This window comes from Nannospalax galili, unplaced genomic scaffold (genome assembly GCF_000622305.1).
Source record: "Nannospalax galili isolate Female #2095 unplaced genomic scaffold, S.galili_v1.0 scaffold443, whole genome shotgun sequence".
NCBI classification, from domain to species: Eukaryota; Metazoa; Chordata; class Mammalia; order Rodentia; family Spalacidae; genus Nannospalax; species Nannospalax galili.
In genome coordinates, this window is record NW_008352479.1 from 3,167,094 (window position 1) to 3,187,006 (window position 19,913).

The 19,913-nt window shown below is 46.8% G+C and overlaps 1 protein-coding gene across 1 annotated transcript in view; it reads left to right on the top strand.

The window, feature by feature from the left end:
• The first annotated feature begins 7,256 nt into the window (after positions 1–7,256).
• Positions 7,257–19,913, top strand: part of Gask1a (golgi associated kinase 1A) — a 59,041-nt gene continuing 46,384 nt past the window's right edge. Inside the window, exon 1 of the mRNA XM_008849477.3 lies at positions 7,257–7,515. Within this exon, the coding sequence (XP_008847699.1) occupies positions 7,513–7,515 (3 nt within the window). The 5' untranslated portion in view covers positions 7,257–7,512. The remainder of the gene's footprint in view (positions 7,516–19,913) is intronic.

Below are 19,913 nucleotides of genomic sequence, written 5' to 3' on the forward strand. Positions count from 1 at the left end.
TAATATTCCATGTGCTAAATCATGTTTCTTTTTTCCCCGAGAAAAATATAGATTTCCCATACATCCCCTATCTTGATACATGCATAGTTTATTAGCTTACCATTACTCTAATAAAATACTCAAGATAATCAATTTAGAAAGTATTCTAGGTTGCTTTTCTGTTGCTGTGACAAATACCATGACCACGAGCACCTTGGGGAGAAAAGAGTTTATTTGGTTTGCAGGTTCCAGGCCATCATTGAGGGAAGCCAAGGCAGGAACTTATAGGCAGGGACTGAAGCAGAGACCATAGAAGAGTGCTGCTTACTGCCTTATGTTCCCCTGGCTTACTTCACTACTCGCTGCTTTCTCTTTTCTTCTTTTCTTTCCCTTCCCCTTCCGTCTCCTTTTCCCTTCCCCTTCTCCTTCCTCTTCTCCGTCCCTTTTCCTTCCTCTTCCCCTCCTTTTCCTTCCCTTCCCTCGCCCATCCCCTCTCCTCCTTCCCCTCCCTTCCCTTCCCTTTCTCTTTTCAAGACAGGATCTCCCTATGGCCCCTAGCTGACCTGAAACTTGCTATGTAGACCAGCTGGCCTCAATCTTACTGTGATCCGCCTTTTCTGCCTCCCGTGTGCCAGGATTAAGGTGTGCACCACCATGCCCGCTTTGTGTTTCTGCTACTTTTCTTATACAGGCCAGGCCCACCAGCCCAGGGATGGCACTGTCCATAGTGGGCTGGGCCCTTCTACATTAATTAGCAATCAGGAAAATGCCTCACAGATATGCCAGCAGACCAATAGAATGGAGGCAATTGTTCAATTGAGGTTCTCTCTTTCCAGGTATGTCTAGGTTTGTATCAAGTTGACAAAAACTATGACGGAAATAGATATTATTTTGGCTTGCTGTTTTGGAGGATACAGTTCATGATCAGTGGGTTTTGGAATCGAGGCTAGGAGGCAGGATAGCATGGTATGATGTATGGCAGAGAAATCCACTTACATCACAAACTAGAGTCACAAACTAGGTTGGAGGTTTAGTCCAGTGGTAGAGTGCTTGCCTAGCAAGTGCAAGGCCCTGGGTTTGGTTCTCAGCTCTGAAAAAAAAATAACAGAAAAAATCAAAATGAAACCAAAAAACCCTAAGGCAACTAGGGTCCATAGAAAAAGGAAAAGACCACAATCCCACAATCCCCTTTGAGAGCATACCCCCAGTGACCAAAGGACCATCCAGGTGTCACCTCTTAAAGATTCTACTATCTCCCAACAACATTACCCTGGGCACCAAGCCCTGACCACATTGGCACTGGGGTATTTGAAAAACCCAGCTATACCAGCATCTGCATACTTGTAACCACAAATAGCAAACTATAGTAGAAGATAAGGGCTATGACAATAGATATGCTTCATGAATTCCACACTAAGAGGTCATCTGTCAGTAAGTAGGAGTCAGGGGGATTTAGTCAGTCAGTGTGTATAAATGTTTAGGGGTTCTAGAATTAGAGGCTGGTTATGAAGATAGGAGATCCTAAGCACACAGTGGGCTCTAGCCACAGATTTTGAGGGGTCACTTATGCTCATTGTCATGAATTGCGTTCTGTCCCTACTTTGTGAGACTTAGACCTGGTACAGCAGCCAAGAAAGATTAAGAGTTAATTCAAAATGCAGAAGAGGGTCTGTGTGGAATGTTGGCCACATGGTGGCACTGTTCCTTCCAATGCTCACACACCTTCCAGTGCTCATTTAAAAGCATTTCTTGTGCTTTGATTTGGGGATCAGCTTGGATGGATCCCTGACTGCCAACCTGGAAGCTCAGTTCATGCATTCTTTTTTCACTCCTGAAGGAATTACTGCCCATGCCAGGTGAGAGAAATTCACAGTACTCATTACTGTGGTTCTCAGAATTCATTTTTAGATTTTTTTTTTTGAAATAGGGTCAAATGTAAGCCAAAATGGTCTTAATTGGCTATAAACCCAAGGTTGACCACGAACTCCTGATTCTCCTGCCTCCACCTCCCAAGTGCTGGGATTACAGGTGTATGTCACCATGCTTAGCCTCACTTTCAGATCTCAGTAAGATGAATGCTTGAAAATATTCCTTAATTGTCAAGTATATTTTAAAGAACCATGGCATTCTATCCCTGGCATCCAAGGTTCAAGGCCTCACAATATGCATCAGTGTCTGTAATGGTTATTTATTTATTTATTTATTTATTTATTTTTTAACTTTTTAAAAATTATTTTTATTTTATGTGTATGCGTGTATTGCCTGCATGTAGGTAAATGCACCCATGTCGTGCAATGCCCTTGGAGGTCAGAAGAGGCTGTCAGGTCACCTGGGACTGGAGTTACAGACAGTTGTTAGCTGCCATGTGGCTGCTGGGATTCAAAACTGGGTCTTCTGCAAGAACAACAAGTGTTCTTAGCTGCTGAGCCATCTCTCCAGCCCCAATGGTTAGTTTTTAATTGTCAACTTGCCACAACCTAGAATCACCTGAGAAGAGTTTCAGTTGAGGAATTATTTAGATCAGGTTGGCCTGTGGGCATGTCTAGGGGGGATGTTGTCTTGGTTGTTAATTGACCCAGCCCCCCTTGGGCAGCACCACTACCTAGGATGGACCCTAGCTAGCTGAGTACTGAGCAGGCAGCATGAGGGCATTTGCTTCTCTCTGCTCTTGGCTGTGGATGTGATGTCACCAACTGTCTCAGGCTCCTGTCTCTGTGGCTTCCTGTCATGATGGAACTGTGAGCTAAAATAAACCCCTTCTCCTCTAAGTTGCCTTTGGTCAGGATGTTTTATCACAGCAACAGAAAACTAATTAGAACACTGACTTTTCTTATTGCTTTGGCAAAATATCCAGCAAAATCACTTTAAAGAAGGCAAAGTTTATTTTAGCTTATAGTTCAGGGTACAGTTCATCATGGGGGAAGAAATGACAGTGAGAGGGGTTCTGGCTGTGGTGGTGGGATCATGAGATGGCTGGTCACATTGTGCCCACAGTTAGAGGCAGAGAGGGATGAATGTTGGTACTCAGCTTGCTTTCTCCTCCCCCTCTTTTTAAAAAAATGAATTATTTTATTGTACGTGTGTGTATATGTGATGCGTGCATGCATGTGTGTGCGTGTGCCTCATGTGTATGCAGTGTCTGTGGAAACCAGAACAGGGCTTTAGGTCTCCTGGAACTGGAGTTACAGACATTGTGAGCTGTAATGTGGCTGCTGAGACCCAAACTTGTGTCTTCTAGAAGAGCAGGACGCATCCCTAACTGCTAAGCCATCTCTCCAGTCCTCCTTTTCCCATTTTCATTCAGTTCAGGACCCCAGCCTATGGGGTGGGCAGTCCACATTCACAGTGGATCATCCCAACTCAGACCTCTTGGGAAACAGCCTCACAGGCACACCCAGTGGCGTTTCTTCTGGGTGTTTCCAAATCTACTCAAGTTGATCATCACTTAGTGGTTGCAACTAAAATATCCTGTGGGAAAATGAGAAATTAATAGAGGAGCTGGGTCTGTGGAGGAGTGGATTCTGTCAAATACTGCCAACAGTAATGCTATCCACAGCCTATCAAATCATATGTCAAATCATGGAAACAAAAAATTGGTACCCGTGCCTTAGGTACTTTGGTTTGAAAAATGAGTTTCTAGTTATTTTGATTTATATCAAGATCTTAATAAAACAGGAAAAGATTAAAAAAGAAAGTCAACATCATTGTTAGGTTCAGGAAAAGACCAGGACCATAAGACACCACTCCGAGGTGAGAAAAGGAGAAAATTGTTGGGATATATGAACTGCTGGGTCACTCTCACAGGAGAGGGAGAGAGGTCAGCTGTTTCTTATCACAGCAGGCTGGATTTTATAGGGTTTCTTTCATTCGTGGGCAGGGGAGGTGAGGCTGTAGCAGAAAGGGTAGAGGGTGAGTCAATAGCAGGTAGAGTTTCAGTTAGGTATTTTTCTGTTTTTTGGTTGGCTGCAATGGAAAATTGCAGTTATGATTAGGGTATATTGTTAAAAGCAGGAGTCAGGTAGTTACTGAGAAACTTAGTTTCTGTTTTCCAGAATGCTGCCCACTGGGTTGTGGATGCCATGTTGTTGGTCAGTAGTGACTCCATCTTGGGGCCCGGTTAAGCCTAACAATCACATTTTAAAAACCCTACACTTTCCTCATCAGTCGGCCTCCTTATCTTTCCACTGTTAATGGTATCCTGGTTGTTCCTGGTGTGGAGCCACTGCAGGTAATGTTGCTGTGAACGCTCTTCACAAATGTTGGTGAACACTTGCAGGCATTTCTGTTGGATACAGGTTGATTTGCTGTGCCAAAGGGCACCTGCACATTTAGTTTTTGTTTTTGAAAGACTATTTTTTATTTGATGTGTATGTGTGTTTTGCTTTCATATATGTATGTGCACCATGTGCATTCCTGGTGCCTGTAGAGGCCAGAAGAGGGTATCAGATCCCCTGGAACTAGAGTTACAGATAGTTGTGAACTGCCATTTGGGTGCTGGGAGCAGAACCTTGGACCTCTGAAAGAGCTGTCAGTGCTCTTAACTGCTGAACCATTTCTCTAGCCCCCACATTTAGTTTTAGTAGATATGGGTAGACAATTTTCCAATGTAGTAGAAGTTCATACTCATTCTTAAACATAGACTGTAGTAAATTGTAAGTGACTGGCAAAATTGTCCCCCAAATGCACAAAGTAAGAAGATGGGAATGGGAATAGGCACAGTGAAGACTGACAGTGGTGAATATATTGGGTCACAGTCACAGTGTGGCTCTGTGAGTGTCACATGGAAGACAACATGGACCAGTGGTCTGCATTGTCATTTCAAAGGTAGAGGGACTGTCAACCAGTGTTAGCAAAGGAAGGGAAGGTTCCTGTGAAGGGCAGGACACTGTAATGCCGGGTGCATTCTTGGTGGGATGGATTCACTACTCACTTCATCTGTAGTCAGTCCTTGCTGGGTACTGACCACACTTTCAGTATGGTTTCTGGGTCAGGTGGCAAGTGTTCATTCACAGCTGCATTGTTGCACTCACTGTCTAGTTACTTCACATACCAAGGAGAGCATCAGGTGAACAAAGCGGTACTGAGTTTGGAAGCCTGGCTTCAGAATATAGGCTCTGGACTACTCCGCATTCTCCTGTGACATTCCCTTGGCTGGGGCAGATCCTGGAGCAGATTTTTCCAACTATGTCCCATGAGTCATCAGAGCTGCCTCCTTTGAAAGAGTTCTGTGTATGGTAAGCATAGGAAACACCAGGCATTCTTCAACTGTCTCTGAAAATCTCAGTAGACACTAGCATCAAAGGCTCTGATGAATGCTGTTGCCAATAAGAAAGCAAAGCAAGCAAGCAAACAAAAAGCCCACAACACAATCTGGACCTTTTAACTGCTCAGTGTTTCATAAACTTGACCCTTGGAACCCCTGCCAATAAAATTCCTATTGTATTTAACAGATATATTCTGCAAAGCACCAACAAACAACCTTCTGGAAAACATTAAAGAATTATCTCTGTTCCACACTTTAGGGTTTTTACTCATTAGTAGATATTAGTGAAATAAAGTTAACTCGAGGTCACCATTAAGAGTATTAGAATAGGGGCTGGAGAGAAGGCTCAGTGGTTAAGAGCACTGGCTGCTCTTGCAGAACATGGGTTCAGTTCCCAGCACCCACAGGGTGGCTAACAACCATCCATAACTCTAGTTCCATGGGCTCTGACCTCCATGGGCATTGCATGCATGTGGTACACTTATACACAGATAAAACACCCATACACATAAAATAAAAATATTTAGAGTATCAGAATAAAAAATATCAGTGTATCATTTGAAGTCTTGGTTTCTTGTCCTGTTGCTATAATAAAATACCCTAACAAAAGCAACTTAAGGGAGAAAGGGTTTATTTAGCTCACAGCTCCAGCTTGCCACCCCTCATTTAGGGCAGTCACAGCAGCAGGAACTTGAAGCAGAGCAGTGAATTAATGTGGACACACTAGTGCTCAGTTCACTCTCCTTTTCATTCAGCCCAGGGCCCAGCCCATGAAGTGGTGCTGCCCACTTTCAGAGTCTTTCCACCACAGTTAACCCAATTAAGAAAATCCCTCACAATCCTGGTCCCCATATTCTCTCAGGGAACCTGACAGGGGTTAAGAGCATTGACTGCTCTTTCAGAGACTCGGTTTGGTTCCCAGCATCCACATCGAAGCTAACAACCATCTGTATGTAACTCCAATTCCAGGGTATTTGATACCCTCCTGTGAATTCTGCCTGCACTGCATACATGCAGGCAAAACACTCATACACATAAAATAAAAATAAATCTTTGGAGCCAGGCGTGGTGGTGTACACCTCTTTTTTTCTCAAGTATTTTATTATTTTTATTTTACGTGTATGAGTGTATTGCCTGCATGTATGTGAGTGCACCCGTGTTGTGCAATGCCGCGGAGGAGTTAAGGGCTGTTGGTAGCCACCATATGGGTGCTGGGACTCAAACCCGGGTCCTCTGCAAGAGCAGTCAGTGCTCTTAACTGCTGAGTCATCTCTCCAGCCCAGGTGGTGCATGTCTTTAATCCCAGCACTTGGGAGACAGAGGCAAGTGGATTTCTGTGAGTTCAAGGCCAGCCTGGTCTACACAGTGAATTCCAGGCCAGCTGGGGCTACAGGAAGAAGAAGAAAAAAAAGAATCCTGAGATCCAGATATCTGAGGAACAAAACTCTAAGGTCCAGGCACTGTTACCCGAGAGGCCAGTAGGCTTTTAGACTGTAGACCCTTTGGTCTTGCCTGTGCTATAGATAGTTCAGAGGACAAGAAGGAACTGTCCGCATCCAGAGCAGAGAGCTCCGCATCAGTTCCTTACTACAGCTGGGTACACCAGATTCTGCTCTGCGGGAGAAATCTGTTGGTTGTTAATGACTTTCAGTGGTCAGCGGATTTTTTTTTCAAACTATCTATGGGAACAGAGCCCAGACCAGCTGAAGAGGTGCCAATAACAGACTTGTCTTCCTGAGGCTTCTCAGAGGAGGGCGGCAGGGTGCAGGATCCCGGCCGGCCGCGAGGGTTGTACCCACACACCTTAGAGGAGCAATCTCGGTGCCCAGCCTTGGTCTCGGTGCTGCACTGGGGGGCGTGGGCTGCCGGGCGGCGGGGACCCTTTCCTCTCCAGCACCTGGGCCTGCGCTCCAGGCGGCTGGCGCTGGCCAAGACCGGGGGCAGGGCTTTTATTATGAAAGGAGCCTCCCCCTCCCGCGCTTTCTGGGGACTGGGAAGGCTGGGCAGAGCTCATGTGGCTGGAACTTCGCAAACTCTGCAAACGTCCCCAGCACCGCAGATCCTGTGTTCAGCTGGCGCCCAGCTCTGCACAGGCAGTGCATCCCGGTGTGCGTTGCTCCCCAAGGAGCTGGAGCGGGGCCACCTGGCGGCTGGAAAGGTGTGGCCCCGCAGCCCGGGAAACCCGAGCCCTCGCAGCCTGGGTGCTGTGGCTGCTGGATGAGTCTGCCAGCCTGCTGAGCATCGAGGAGCTCGTCGGGCACCGCGGGGACATGGTAGGAATTACAGGAGGGGGCGCACCAAGGCGGGTGGGGCCCAGGACAGGTGGCTGCGGAGCGCACACTGGCTATCCCCTGACTACAGTTCTCTCCCCAGCTCTCAAGTGGGGCTGTAGCAGCATTTATTTCTGCTCAGATCGAGGTGGAGGGCGGGGGAGGGCAGCATTGCTATGGCCCTTGGAGTTGGGTGCTGCCCAAACGTCACAGGTCTGCCTTGATGCCTTTGAACTCACCCTTTTCCCTGTATTAATATTTGAAAAGATCATTTAAATTACCATTCAGTTAAATTTACACTAATGAGATTCCAATGCTCCCACCTCCCTCTACCTGTTGGATGGGAGGACCACAGAGCAAACGTGAGAGTGTGGGTGAGTCTGAAGTGTCATTGATGAAGCTGGGGACTTGTGGACCTGAAACCTCACCAGCATTAAGGGTAAAGACAAAACTAAACAAGAACAACAACAAGAAGAAAAAACAGGACCAGGCCTGGCCATACACACCTTTAACTCCAGCATTTAGGAGGTGGAGGTAGGCAGATCTCTGTGAGTTTGAGGCTAGCCTGGTCTACACTGAGTTCCAGGCTAGCCAGGGCTACATAGTGAGACCCTGTCTCAAAAAAAAACCAAAACCAAAAATAAAATTCCCATTTTCCAAACTTGCCCCCGTGGCTCAGTCAAGGCACTCATGCAAACCCAGGCAAGGGCTTCCTTAAGGCAGGCTGAGATTGCCTCTGCTTCTGGCAGAAAACCAGCAGCCCAGGGCTAGAGTGGGGGTGGGGGGTTGCCTCCTTCTGCTACTGTGTACTCCCTGCCCTCATTCCTTCCCCTCCAGGATTCAGGGCAGATGGGAGACCCCAGACCTGAGCTGTGGGGCCTGGAGCCATGGGCTCCTAGAGTTCCCCTAGGATGTAGGTCAATGTGGGAACTGTTCCCTGTCCAGATGTGAGGACCAAATGGAAGTCTCACCAGCTAGAGCTGGGGATTCAGGGGAGGCCTGATCCAGGTGACCTACTTCTACCAACTAGACCATACTTTCTAAAGTTCCACAGCCTCCCAAAATAGCACCACCAGGTGGGGAACAAGTGTTCAAAATATAAGTCCGTGGGAGTTCAGATACAAACCATAAGGCCCGGCTTAGAGGAACTCAGTCAAACCCAGGAGAACAAATATTTTCACCCTTTTTCCTGATTAAAAGTTTGCCAGTGAGGAGACTAGAGAAATGTCTCAGCAGTTAAGAGCACTGGCTGCTCTTGCAGAGGCCCTGAGTTTTGGTTCCCAGCATCCACATGGCAGCTAACAACTGTCTATAACTCCAGTTCCAGTAGTCTGACGTCCTCTTCTGACCTCCATGGGCACTGCACGACACAAGTGCACTTACATATATGCAGGAAATACATTCATTCAGATAGAATAAAAATAATAAAATATGTTTTTTAAAAAGTTTGCTGGATGAGCTCCCTCTGGGCTCTGTGGTGGGAGCAGTTCCTCTGTCTTGCTTAGCTCTGCTGTGGGTATGCATCAGGCAGGCTTCCAGGAGCCAGTCCTCCTGGAAAGAGCCAGAGCTAGAATCTTGGAGGCTAAGACTTGGAGTGGAAGGAGCTGAGGGCAGTGACTTCCTCATGGGACAACTCACCACTCAACCAGTCTCCTACTTCTCCCCTCCCCCTGCAGGGGCATCACAGACCTGACAGTCTCTTTATCTACTTGAGGAACTCTGTGGGGCTTGGAGTGGCAGAACAAAGGCTCTGGGTCACACCAGGCTAGGTCACTGTGCCCTGGTGAGTCTCCACTGTTCCAAGCCCTCATGTAAGAGGGAACCACAGAGCTGAAGAGACTTGGTACATCAAAGATGCATGAGAGTGGGGGTTTGTGGAGGACCCACAAAAATAGGCTTTCTTTTTAAAAAGCTTTTAAAAATGTATTTGTGTGTGTGTGTGTGTGTGTGTGTGTGTGTGTGTGCATGCTCATGGAGGGCAGAAGAGGGCGTCAGATTCCCTGGAACTGGCTATTGTAGGCTATTGTGAGCTGCCTGAGATGTTTGTGAACCAAACTCAGGTTCTCTAGAAGAACAGCAAGCACTCTTAAACCCCGAGTCTTCTCTGCAGTCCCACAGGCTTTCTTATTGTTAGGACCTAAAACATATAAAGAAATCACAGATGATGATCCTTGGGTGCTGGCCAATGGGGTGCTGTGCTGGTTAGTTTTCTGTCAACTTGACACAAACTAGCGTCACCTACGAAGAAGGAACCTCATTTGAGAAATTTCCTCCATCAGACTGGCCCGTGGGCATGTTTATGAGGCATGTTCTTAATTGTTAGTTGATGTAAGAGGGTCTAGCCCACTGTGGGTAGTGCCATCCCATACCTGGTGGGCCTGGACTATATAAGAAAAGTAGGTGAACTCCAGGCATGCTGGCTCATGCCTTTAATCCCAGCCTTCAGGAAGCAGAGGCTGGCAAATCTCTGAAAGATCAAGGCCACCCTCATCTACATCATTTCTTCAAGGTGAATTGGGACTAGGGTCAAAAGAAAAAAAAATGAAAAAGAAGGAAAAGAAAAGAAGTTGAGCAAACCAGTGAGTAGCGTGTTCCTCCATGGTCTCGGGCTTCGGTTCCTGCCTCCAGTTTCCTGCCCTGCCTGAATTTCTACTTTGACTTCCCTCAGTGATGTAGTGCATGGCAAATAAACCTTTTCCTTCCCCAAGCTGCTCTTGATTAGTGTTTTATCACAGCAAAAGAAAAGTAACAAGAACAGGTGCTTATTGGCTGCTTCCCCAGGGTGGGTCAAGCAGAACCTTAGTCTTCACTGAAACAGCTTCTTGCTCTTCGGATCTCTTCACCAGGTAGGAAAACTAGCCCACGGAGGCACTGGTCTTCTCTGTGTCTCTGGGTCTCCTCTGCGGTCTTGTGCTGAAGTGCTCAGGGAATTCCTCTGCCTGGGTGAGCCCCAGGACTTCTCAGGTTCAGCCAAAGAAGAGGGCAAATCAGATTTGGATTCAAAATTGGGAATCTTGAAATCCAGCCTTTGCTCAGGGAATTTGACTCCCTTCTCTCCTGTGGGCACCCACCTTCCCACAGCTGCTGATGCATTCGCCCAGTCTGCATAGGGCTGAGCAGAGGGCAGAGGGTTGTCATGATCTACTGGCCCTAATCCACAGTGAGTGGTCTTGGGGCATGGCAGTCCATCTTGCAAAGAAGCAAAAGAGTTTTTTTGTGTCAGAGGCCAATCAGAGGAACAGCCTGCAGCCTGGTCACTTAGAGGCTGGCAAGCCCTTCCATATAGATTCTGTAGGCTCAGGCCTTTGCCCCACCCACATTAGAATAGACAGAGTGCATCGCTTTTCTTGGATAGGTGCTGTGAGCAACAAGGGGTGATCTTGGCTCATCTTCTGATGTGACTGCATAAGTGTTTGCACCTGGGGTCTTGGGTGCACATTCCATCATTGGGGTGTGTGTGTGCTGGATAGCTTCACTTGTTAAGTTGATAGTCCTGGGAAGAAGGGACTCAGCTGGGAATTTCAGCTATCAGATTGGCCTGTGGACATGTCTGCGAGGCATTTTCTTGATTGCTGAGTGATATGGGAGGGCCCAGCCCACTGTGGGTGGTGCCACCCCTGGGCAGGTGGTCCTTAAAGAAAGCATACTGAGCATAGTCAGAGCAGCAGTGGCATTCCTTTATGGTCTGTGCTCCAGTTTCTGCCTCCAGGTTTCTGTCCGGAGTTCCTACCCTGGCTTTCTTCAAAGATGGACTGTGCCTTGAAAGTAAGATGAACTATATCCTTTCCTTCCTAAGTTGTTTTTAGTCAGAGTGTTTTATCATGGCAACAGAGACACAGACTAGGACAGTGTGTATACACTCTGCCCTGCATGTAATAATGAGGGTGGGAGCCATAGTCTCCAGGTAACTCCCCAGAATGCCCTTTTCAATGTATTATCCACCCTCAACCACAAGCATACTCTTGGGGGTGGCATGGGTCTGGTCCAGTTTCCCAGGATTCAGTCTGGTGGCTCTGGAGGGCCTGCTGAGTGGAAGGTGATTTATGATAGCAGCTGGCAAGGAGTGAAGGGAGAGGGAGAGAGGGAGGGAGAGAGGGAGGAAGGGAGGGAGGGAGGGAGGGAGGAGGGAGGGAGGGAGGGAGGGAGGGAGGGGCAGGACCTGGAGGATGAAGCCCCAGACATCTACACAGAGGGAGCTCACAATCATGTGTAAATATGTGTTAATGCTCCTCATCTCTCTAGGGAGTGAATCTGTCTTGCCATTCATTCATTCATTCATTCATAAAATGTACTCTGTTGGTCACTGAAACCTGACAAGAAGCAAGCTGGGGAGGAAAATTTATTTTGGCTGATGGTTTAAGGGGATGCAGGCCACGAAGCAGGAGTGGTGGCAGTAGCAGCTTGAAGCTGTGGAAATGGGAGTGTGTGGCCGCTTGCTGACATCTGGGTTGAATGGGAAACAGAGAATGAAGAATGCTGGTGTGCTCAGCTACCTTTCTCGTTTTCCTCTTTTTATTCAATCAGGGACACCAACCCATAGGAGATGTTGTCATATTCAGGGCATCTCCCCCCGCCCCCAGTTAATCCTTTTTGGAAGCATCTTCACAGACATCTAGAAGTATGCCTGACTATTCCTCTCAGTGTTACTTAATCCAGTTGACAATCAAAAGTAACTGTCAAGTGGCTATAAGGCTAATATGGTGCTAGGTGGGGCAAGACAAAGAGATAGTTTGGGGGCAGGAACAAGAGGTTCAGAGGAGAGGAAGGAATAAAGAAATGTTTCTGCCCATTAATGGGTTCACGATTTGATGGGCCACTGGGAGGTGATGGAAACTTAGAAGGTGGGACTGATAGGAGTGTGTCCTTATGGGCCTGCCCTTGGGGCTATATCTTGTCCCTGCCCAACCTCTCTGCTTTCTGGCCACCATGAAGTGAACATCTTTGCTCTACTGCATGTTTCCTTCTGTGATATCTCATCACAGACACAGAGAAAACAGCCAGGTGACCATGGAGTGAAACTATGAGCCAAAGCAAACCTTGCTTCAGTTGGATTTCTCAGGTGTTTTGTCACAGTGATAGGAAGCTGAAGGACACCCCACTCTGCTATGGTGGGTCCGTCCCACCTTCTCACCATCTTTATTTTTATTTATCTTTTCATGTTTCCCACCTAGCCACACTTAGAAGTAATTATGGTATAGAAGTTATCTCTTCAAAAAATGACACCAATCATTTGAATTCTATAACATGTTTTTTTTTTACATTTACTTGTGTGTGTGTGTGTGTGTGTGTGGCACAGGGCATATGTGGAGGTCAGAGGGCAACTTTCAGGAGTCAGTTCAGTTTTACCCTTCCACTGTGTAGGTCTCCTCAGGGATTGAACTCAAGTCAATAGGCTTGGCAGCAAGCACCTTTCTGTTCTGAGCCATCTTACCCAAATTCTATAAAATAGATTATTGTCCTTCAGAGCAAGGCTAAATAATATCTCTCACTTAATCCTCTGAATTGGTCTTGTACATGTTACTTTTATAATCATAAAACCAGGATGGAGATAATTCTAGTAATAAATGAGTTCAGTGTTTTTTTTATGTCAACTTGCTGCCTTGCCTAGGGTTTCCGATGCCAACACAGTCACCTGGTTCCCTGCATCCTGGCCTCCTGGCCCAGCTGGCCACCCTGACTGGAGGGTAGCCACTGCCTGCAGCTGCTGCACTTCTCAGCTCTGTTTCCCTGCTGCAGGTCATGGACTTGGGTTTCTGCTAAGTGGTGGTGCGAAGGGGCTATATCACATGCTGTTGACTTGTGGGCAGTTTTTGTTTGGTTTTGGAGGGTGTTTGCTTGCGATGGGCAAACAGCCTCTTCCAGAACCATCTAGAGAAGTCAGATCCTCCTGTCTTGGCCTGGGCAGCAGGCTTATGGCTCTGTACTTAGGATACAGGTCGGGTGGTGATTTTTCCAGAAATGCCATTGGCCAAGAACTGGTCAACGACAGCAGAGCAGGGCTGGGACTAGAGAAGAAAAGAAAGAGATGAGTCTGTGGATGGTGTTGAATAGAGGGAGGCACAAGATGAGTGAGGCTAGCTCTGTGGAGGGCCTTTCAGACCTCAAGAGCTGGTCTGCAGCACAGCACTGCTTCCCTCTGGCCTGGCAGCTGAGGGCTTACCACCACTGTCTCTGAGCTCTGGCTGAGGAGGCAGCATCAACAGGACAGCTGACTCCCTCTGGCACTAGTCTTGACTCTGCTGGACTAATTTTGCACCATGCTGTGAGATGACTTCCAATGCTCAGGGCTGAAGGAGATTCTCAAGTTTCTGGAAAGGGTGTGAAAGGATGTCTCAGCACTTATGAATGCTTGGTGACACCTTTGAGGTGGAAAAGGAAGGCCTACATGAGATGAGACCTGCAATATCAGAGGGTGATACTTTCAAAATGTATAGAATCCAGTTCTTCATCCTTTTCCCCAAAGGAGATAAAGAAACTCTAGCCTCAGGGCTCATGTGAAAACTGCTAACAGGCAGGTGGGGAGGAGAGGAGATGGTTAGGGAGGTGAGAGTGAGGAACAAGAACAAGGGACCAGTTTTCTTTGAAGCTCAGAAGAGGCATGTCCTGGGGCGAGGCTTGTGGGGAGGTGGGCTGCATCTGTGATGTCTGAGGACAGGGCATGACCTCATACATGCTGTCTTCTGGTCTGGCCAGTTTCTGAACCTCTTCTTCTGTCCGTCTAGACTTTCCTTGTAGGATTTTCCTTGTTGGTTTTTGGGGGGTGGTAGTGAATGTAGAGTTGGGATACAATTCTTACAAAGTTGATGTTTTACATATTGTTATTGCTTTTCCCTCTGACTTAATTATAGAACATTTTTCTTTTGGGACCTGCTTTAGTTATTTTTCTCACTGCTGTGACATAGTGCCTGATAAAAAGCAACTTAGGAAGGAAAGATTTATTATGGTTCACAGTTGGAGGGTGCAGTCCATCATGGTGGAGAAAGCATGGTGGCAGGATCGTGAGGCAGCTGGTCACACTGTGTCTGCAGTCAGGACACAGAGAGAGATGATATTGGTGCTCAGCTCCTTTCTCTTTTTTATTCAGTCCCAAACTGAGCCCATTAAATAGTGGAACCTGCATTCAGGTGGGTTTTCCCTCCTCAGCTAAAATACCCTCACAGACATGCCCAGAGGTGTGTCTCCTAGGTGATTCCAAATCCTGTCAACTTGGCAATGAAAGTTTATCTTCACAGTGCCTCATCATGCTTTGAAAAATGTTTTTAATCACCCTTTCTCCTATGTAATAAGACAAATTCCTCTTTGTTGTGGGAAATCCTGCCTGTTTCCAGGTCTCTTTGGTGTCTCTGGACAATGGGTCCCTGGAAAGCTGCAGCAGAGGGGCTTCAGGCCTCACAGCTGCTCTCAAGCTTTTCTAGGCTGTAGTGGGGGCCTGTTTTAATTTTCTTTCCTGTTGCTGTGATAAAACACTGACCAAAGGCAACTGGGGGTGAAAATGATTTATTTGGCTTACAACTTTCATATAGTCTATCATGGAGGGAAGCCAGGGCAGGCACTCAAGGCAGGAACCTGGAGGCAGGAACTGAAGAGAGACCATGTAAGAATACTGCTTACATTCAGCTACCTTTCAGTTACAGCCCAGGCCCACCTGCCAAGGGATGACACTGTCCCCAGTGGGCTGGGCCCTCTTATATCAACTGGCAGTTAAGAAAATACCTCACAGATAGCCACAGGCCACTCTGATGGAGGAAATTCCTTAGTTGAGGTTCCTCCTTTCCAGATGGCTCTAGTTTGTATCAGGCTGACAAAAACTAAGCAGCACAGCACTGGAGTCATGCTTCTTGGGTTCTGAGACCAGTGGAGGTGGAGACTGCAGGCACTTTGAGAACTGGAGGCTCAGATGTACAGTGAATGGGCCATTCGCATGTCCAGCCCATGTTGGGGGAAGGGAAGGTGGGCACACACATGTTTCTTCCTCCAGGACAGAGTAGCTCTGTTCTCTATCCACACAGAAGCCCAGTGTGTGCTTCCTAGGGACCTGGATCCTGCTCAGGTACTGGTCGCAAGTGGGGCTGCTTCATGAACATTATAGGAGATTCCTTTGGCCTCTGTAAACCCCAGACTTTCTGCAGGCTTTGGTACAGTAGGCTCTGATGGTTAGCCACTGTGTTCCCAGTCACACCACCCCCACTTCTCCCCAGATCCTGTTGCAGTTGAAAAGATGCTATTGTACCCTTTCTTTCAGAAACTACAGTTAAAATCTTTCTTCTTCCTGGGGAAGGGGTATGGGTGGCTAAGTGCAACAATACCCTGTCTAGTCACTTCCCTGGGGGCCAGGAGAGGTTCCCAGCTCCTCTGTCACATTCACTGTTTTCTGTGGCAGGGGCCATGGGAGTCTGGGTTTAGGCAGTCCCTGACATGATACCTTCTTTGGTACAATGAGGTGGGTTTTGATGGGAGCTACAGCCAAACCCTGTTCAAAACCTGAGGCTAATCTGTGAATCTTTAATCCCCCACCTCAGTTTCCCTTACTGATAATAGTGCCCCTGTGGGGTTGTACACCTTGTGCCTTAATGAGCAGAAAGCACCTCTGCACTAGTAAATACACAGCATGTGTTCAGTAAAGGAAGTGGTTACACTCCTTTTTCAGACAAGGCCAGAGAGTGGCCTCTAGGAGTGTCATGGGTCCTTCAGGGCACTAGGGGGCCACAAGAGCTGGGAAGCCTGGGATTCCAGCTCACATGAAGAAGGGGATTGGAGCAGGCTGTCTGCTATAATGAGATTTCAGTCCTTTCCCATAATAGTACTAGAGGAAATGGACGTAAAACTATGGGGAGGGGCACTCAGCTCTAGGATTCTTGACCTTGGGTCCAAGCATAGAATTCAAGGAGCTCTAAACTTGGTTGAAATGTATTACATCTACTTCTACAAATCTCTAGATGCAGTATCTCTTTGATAATGACTGTCTTCAAACGTCACTGGTATCTTCTTTCAGCTGAAACTTATTTTGGAGTACAGTCTCCACTCATCACAGCTTTAAAAGCACACTTACTTAGCATGCGGATAAATGTTGCTGTTTAATGTGCTCAAAGAAGAATATGTGTATGGTCATATAACAAGCTTTTCTTTAACATATTTAACCAGCACATTTGAGTGTAATCAATTACCTTTGTAGCCCTGTGTCTTTCATTTTGTCTAAGAAGACCCTGAAAAGGATGTATCAATGACTTCATGAGGTAGTTTATATAATCTTTTGTAAAAGGAAGATTCAGAACCTATTTCTATGTGGTATGGGATCTGGTTATCAGGAGAGGTAAAAGCCACTTTGCCAAAAGAGTCTTCCTAATGGTTTCCACTCCAGGGCATTAGAAGATATGCCTATCTTCACAACTAAAGTTATAGCATTCAGGAGGTTGAGACAGAATGATTGCCCTAAGCTCAAGGCCAGCCTGAGCTGCAAAGTGAGATCCTGTTCCAAACAATGACCAAAACAAACAGAAAACAAGCAAACCTAAAAACAAAGCAAAACAAACAACAAAAGAAAAAAAGGAAAAGAATCAAAGAATCAAGCTTCCGTTGTATACTAGTCACCATGTTGGCTGACAGAAGATCATTTCCCTTCAGCAGTGAGAACAGCATTCATCATCATTGTACTGTGAGGCTACAGTAATGTGATAGCAGCATGATAGCAGCTGTAGAAACTGCAAGTGCATTGAGATGTCTTACCTTTTAAAATAAAAAAAAAACCTGCTTATTTTTATTGCTATTATTTTTTGAAAGGGTCTCCCTAGTCCCAGCCCATCAGGAACTCACTATGTAGATCAGGCTGGCCTCCATCTTACAGAGATACGTCAGCCTCTGCCTCCTGAGGACTGGGATTAAAGGCCTGTGTCACCACGCCTAGCTTATTTATTTTTATTTTATGTGTATGAGTGTATGCCTGTATGTATATAAGTACATCCATGTCATTCAGTGCCCTAGGAGGTCAGAAGAGGGCATCAAATTCTTTGGAACTGGAGTTACAGATGGTTGTTAGTTGCCATGTGGGTGCTGGGACTTGAATCCAAGTCTTCTGCAAGAGCAGCCAGTGGTCTTAACCACTGAGCCATCTCTCCAGTCTCTATCTTACTTTCTTATCCATCATCTTATTGAATCCTTAATCCTTTAGATGCACAGGCTAAGATCATTGGGCCTATTTCAGAGAAAAATAAATATAGGCTCAGTAAGTCAGCATCAGCCAAGTATTGCACTAAATTTTCCCCTTCCTGCTCTCTGACCCGCCCTCACTCATTCAGGGTCTCATGGTCCTGACATGGATCGACAAACCAGCATAGTTTATATGACATTGGGTTTTGCATAGTTTATATGACATTGGGGGGGAGGGACTTACACGAAATGGCTTCCCATAACCCATGTGCCATTCAAGCCCACCTGTAGTCTCCATCAGCTTTTGTGCCTGCATCCTCATGGTCTCACTCCACGGTCTGCCTCATCTTGCCTTAAGGAGCCTGCAAGACAGTCAGGGCGTCTGCCCAGCTGTTCTCGTCCCGCCATTCCTGGGCCACATGGCTCACTCCCAGAGTTTCCAAAACGCCCATGCTACCTCTCAGTCTGCTCACTCTCCATGTCGCAGAGGGCCCCTCCCCTCTTCCCAGGGTGCTCCTCACCTTGCCTCTGGCTGGCTTACTCTTTTCGGGCTACACCAACTCACACTGGTCCCAAGTATGAAGAAGGGCCTCAGGGTGAGCCCTCCAACCCAAAATGTCATCTCTTCCTACTTAATCCATTTTTAAATAAATATTTTATTTATTATTTTAATTTTATGTGTATGAGTGTATTGTCTGCATGTATGTGAGTGCACCTGTGTCATGCAATGCCAAGGAGGTCAGAAGAGGGCTTTGGATTCCCCTGGAGCTGGAGTTAAGGATGGTTTGTAGCCACCATGTGGGTGCTGGGAATTGAACCCAGGTCCTCTACAAGAACAGTCAGTGTTCTTAACCACTAAGCCATCTCTCCAGCCCCCCTACTTAATCAATCTTGAAGAAGCTCACTAGATGCCTGCCTTCCTCCCTCTGTCCCTCCCTCTCTCCACAGGCTGGCCCAGAATTCTCCATCCTCTACCCTTAGTCTCCTGAGTGTTAGGACAACCAATGTTTGCCTGTTTGGTAGCCTCTCACATTTTGTATTAAGTCTGCCCAGAGTTGTCTGACAGACTTTCTGAGATTACAGAAACACTCCCTTCAGTGGGTGTAACACAGGAGCTGCTGCTGGAGGCAAGCTGAGCTCTTGGAATGTGGCCCCTGGAATGTGGCCCCTGTGATCAGGAACAGAAATGCTAATGTTAGTGAGCTCAAATGTGGGTAGTGACATGACCATTGTGGTTCTTGTATTGGGCAGGGTAGCCCTGCATCAGGAGCTGGGCATTGAAGGGCTAGAGGAGGCCAGGCTGCTGGCATCAGTAAAGGAAGTGGGCCTGGTAGAGTGAGGATAAAACTGTGTGTTGTTTTCTCAGGTTTAACTAACCTGTAGCTGGAGGGGTACTCATCTTCCGAAGGAAAATACTAAAAGGAATGAGATGCCAAAGTCTGTAAGTGTTGGGAGATGATGGCAGGTTATGCATGTGTGTGTATGTGTGAGTGTATGCATGTGTGTGCATGTATGTGTTTGCACCTGTGATTGTAAGAGTGTGCATGAATGTGTGAGAATGTGTGTGTGCACATATGTGTGCACCTGTGGGTTATGCATGTGTGTGCACATGTGTATGTGTATGTGTGTGAACATATGTGTGTACATGTGAGTGTGTGCATGTGTATACATGTGTGTGTGTGTGCGCACGCGTGCACTGATACTAACCACATTCCACTATAACCATGGAGAAACATAGGCTCAAGTGTGTTTAGAATTTCCCCCTTTTCCAGGCAAGCTGGAATTCTGAATTTTTATGTGGGATTTTCAACATTGGCTCAGATTTATTTAAAACACTTCAGGCCAAAGCACATCTGCAGGCCAGAACTGACCCATGGGTCCAGTTCACATACCCTCTCTTGGTCCAGCCCTGTAGAAGCCACCTGCTGGAGGCTGGGTTATAGGGACAGAGGGAACTGGACTCCACCCTGAAGCAATCCTGACTGACAAAGCTTCTCTTATTATAAGTTTCTTCAGAAGAGGGGAGATGTGCTGGAAGAACAGCCTGGTCCTTCCCCTTCTGCTCTGTGTCTGGGCCTCTGAACAGCCAAAAAGTAGAAATCTCTGGAAGGTTGGAAAGGAATAGCCCAGAGAGAAATGTGCATCGTTACATTTTCAGCCACAGTTCCCATGTCCTCTCCCCGTGAGCCTGGATCCCAGGCACTTGAGTACAAAATACATGACTGTTAGTGTGAAGACAGAGGAAATGTCTAGCAAAT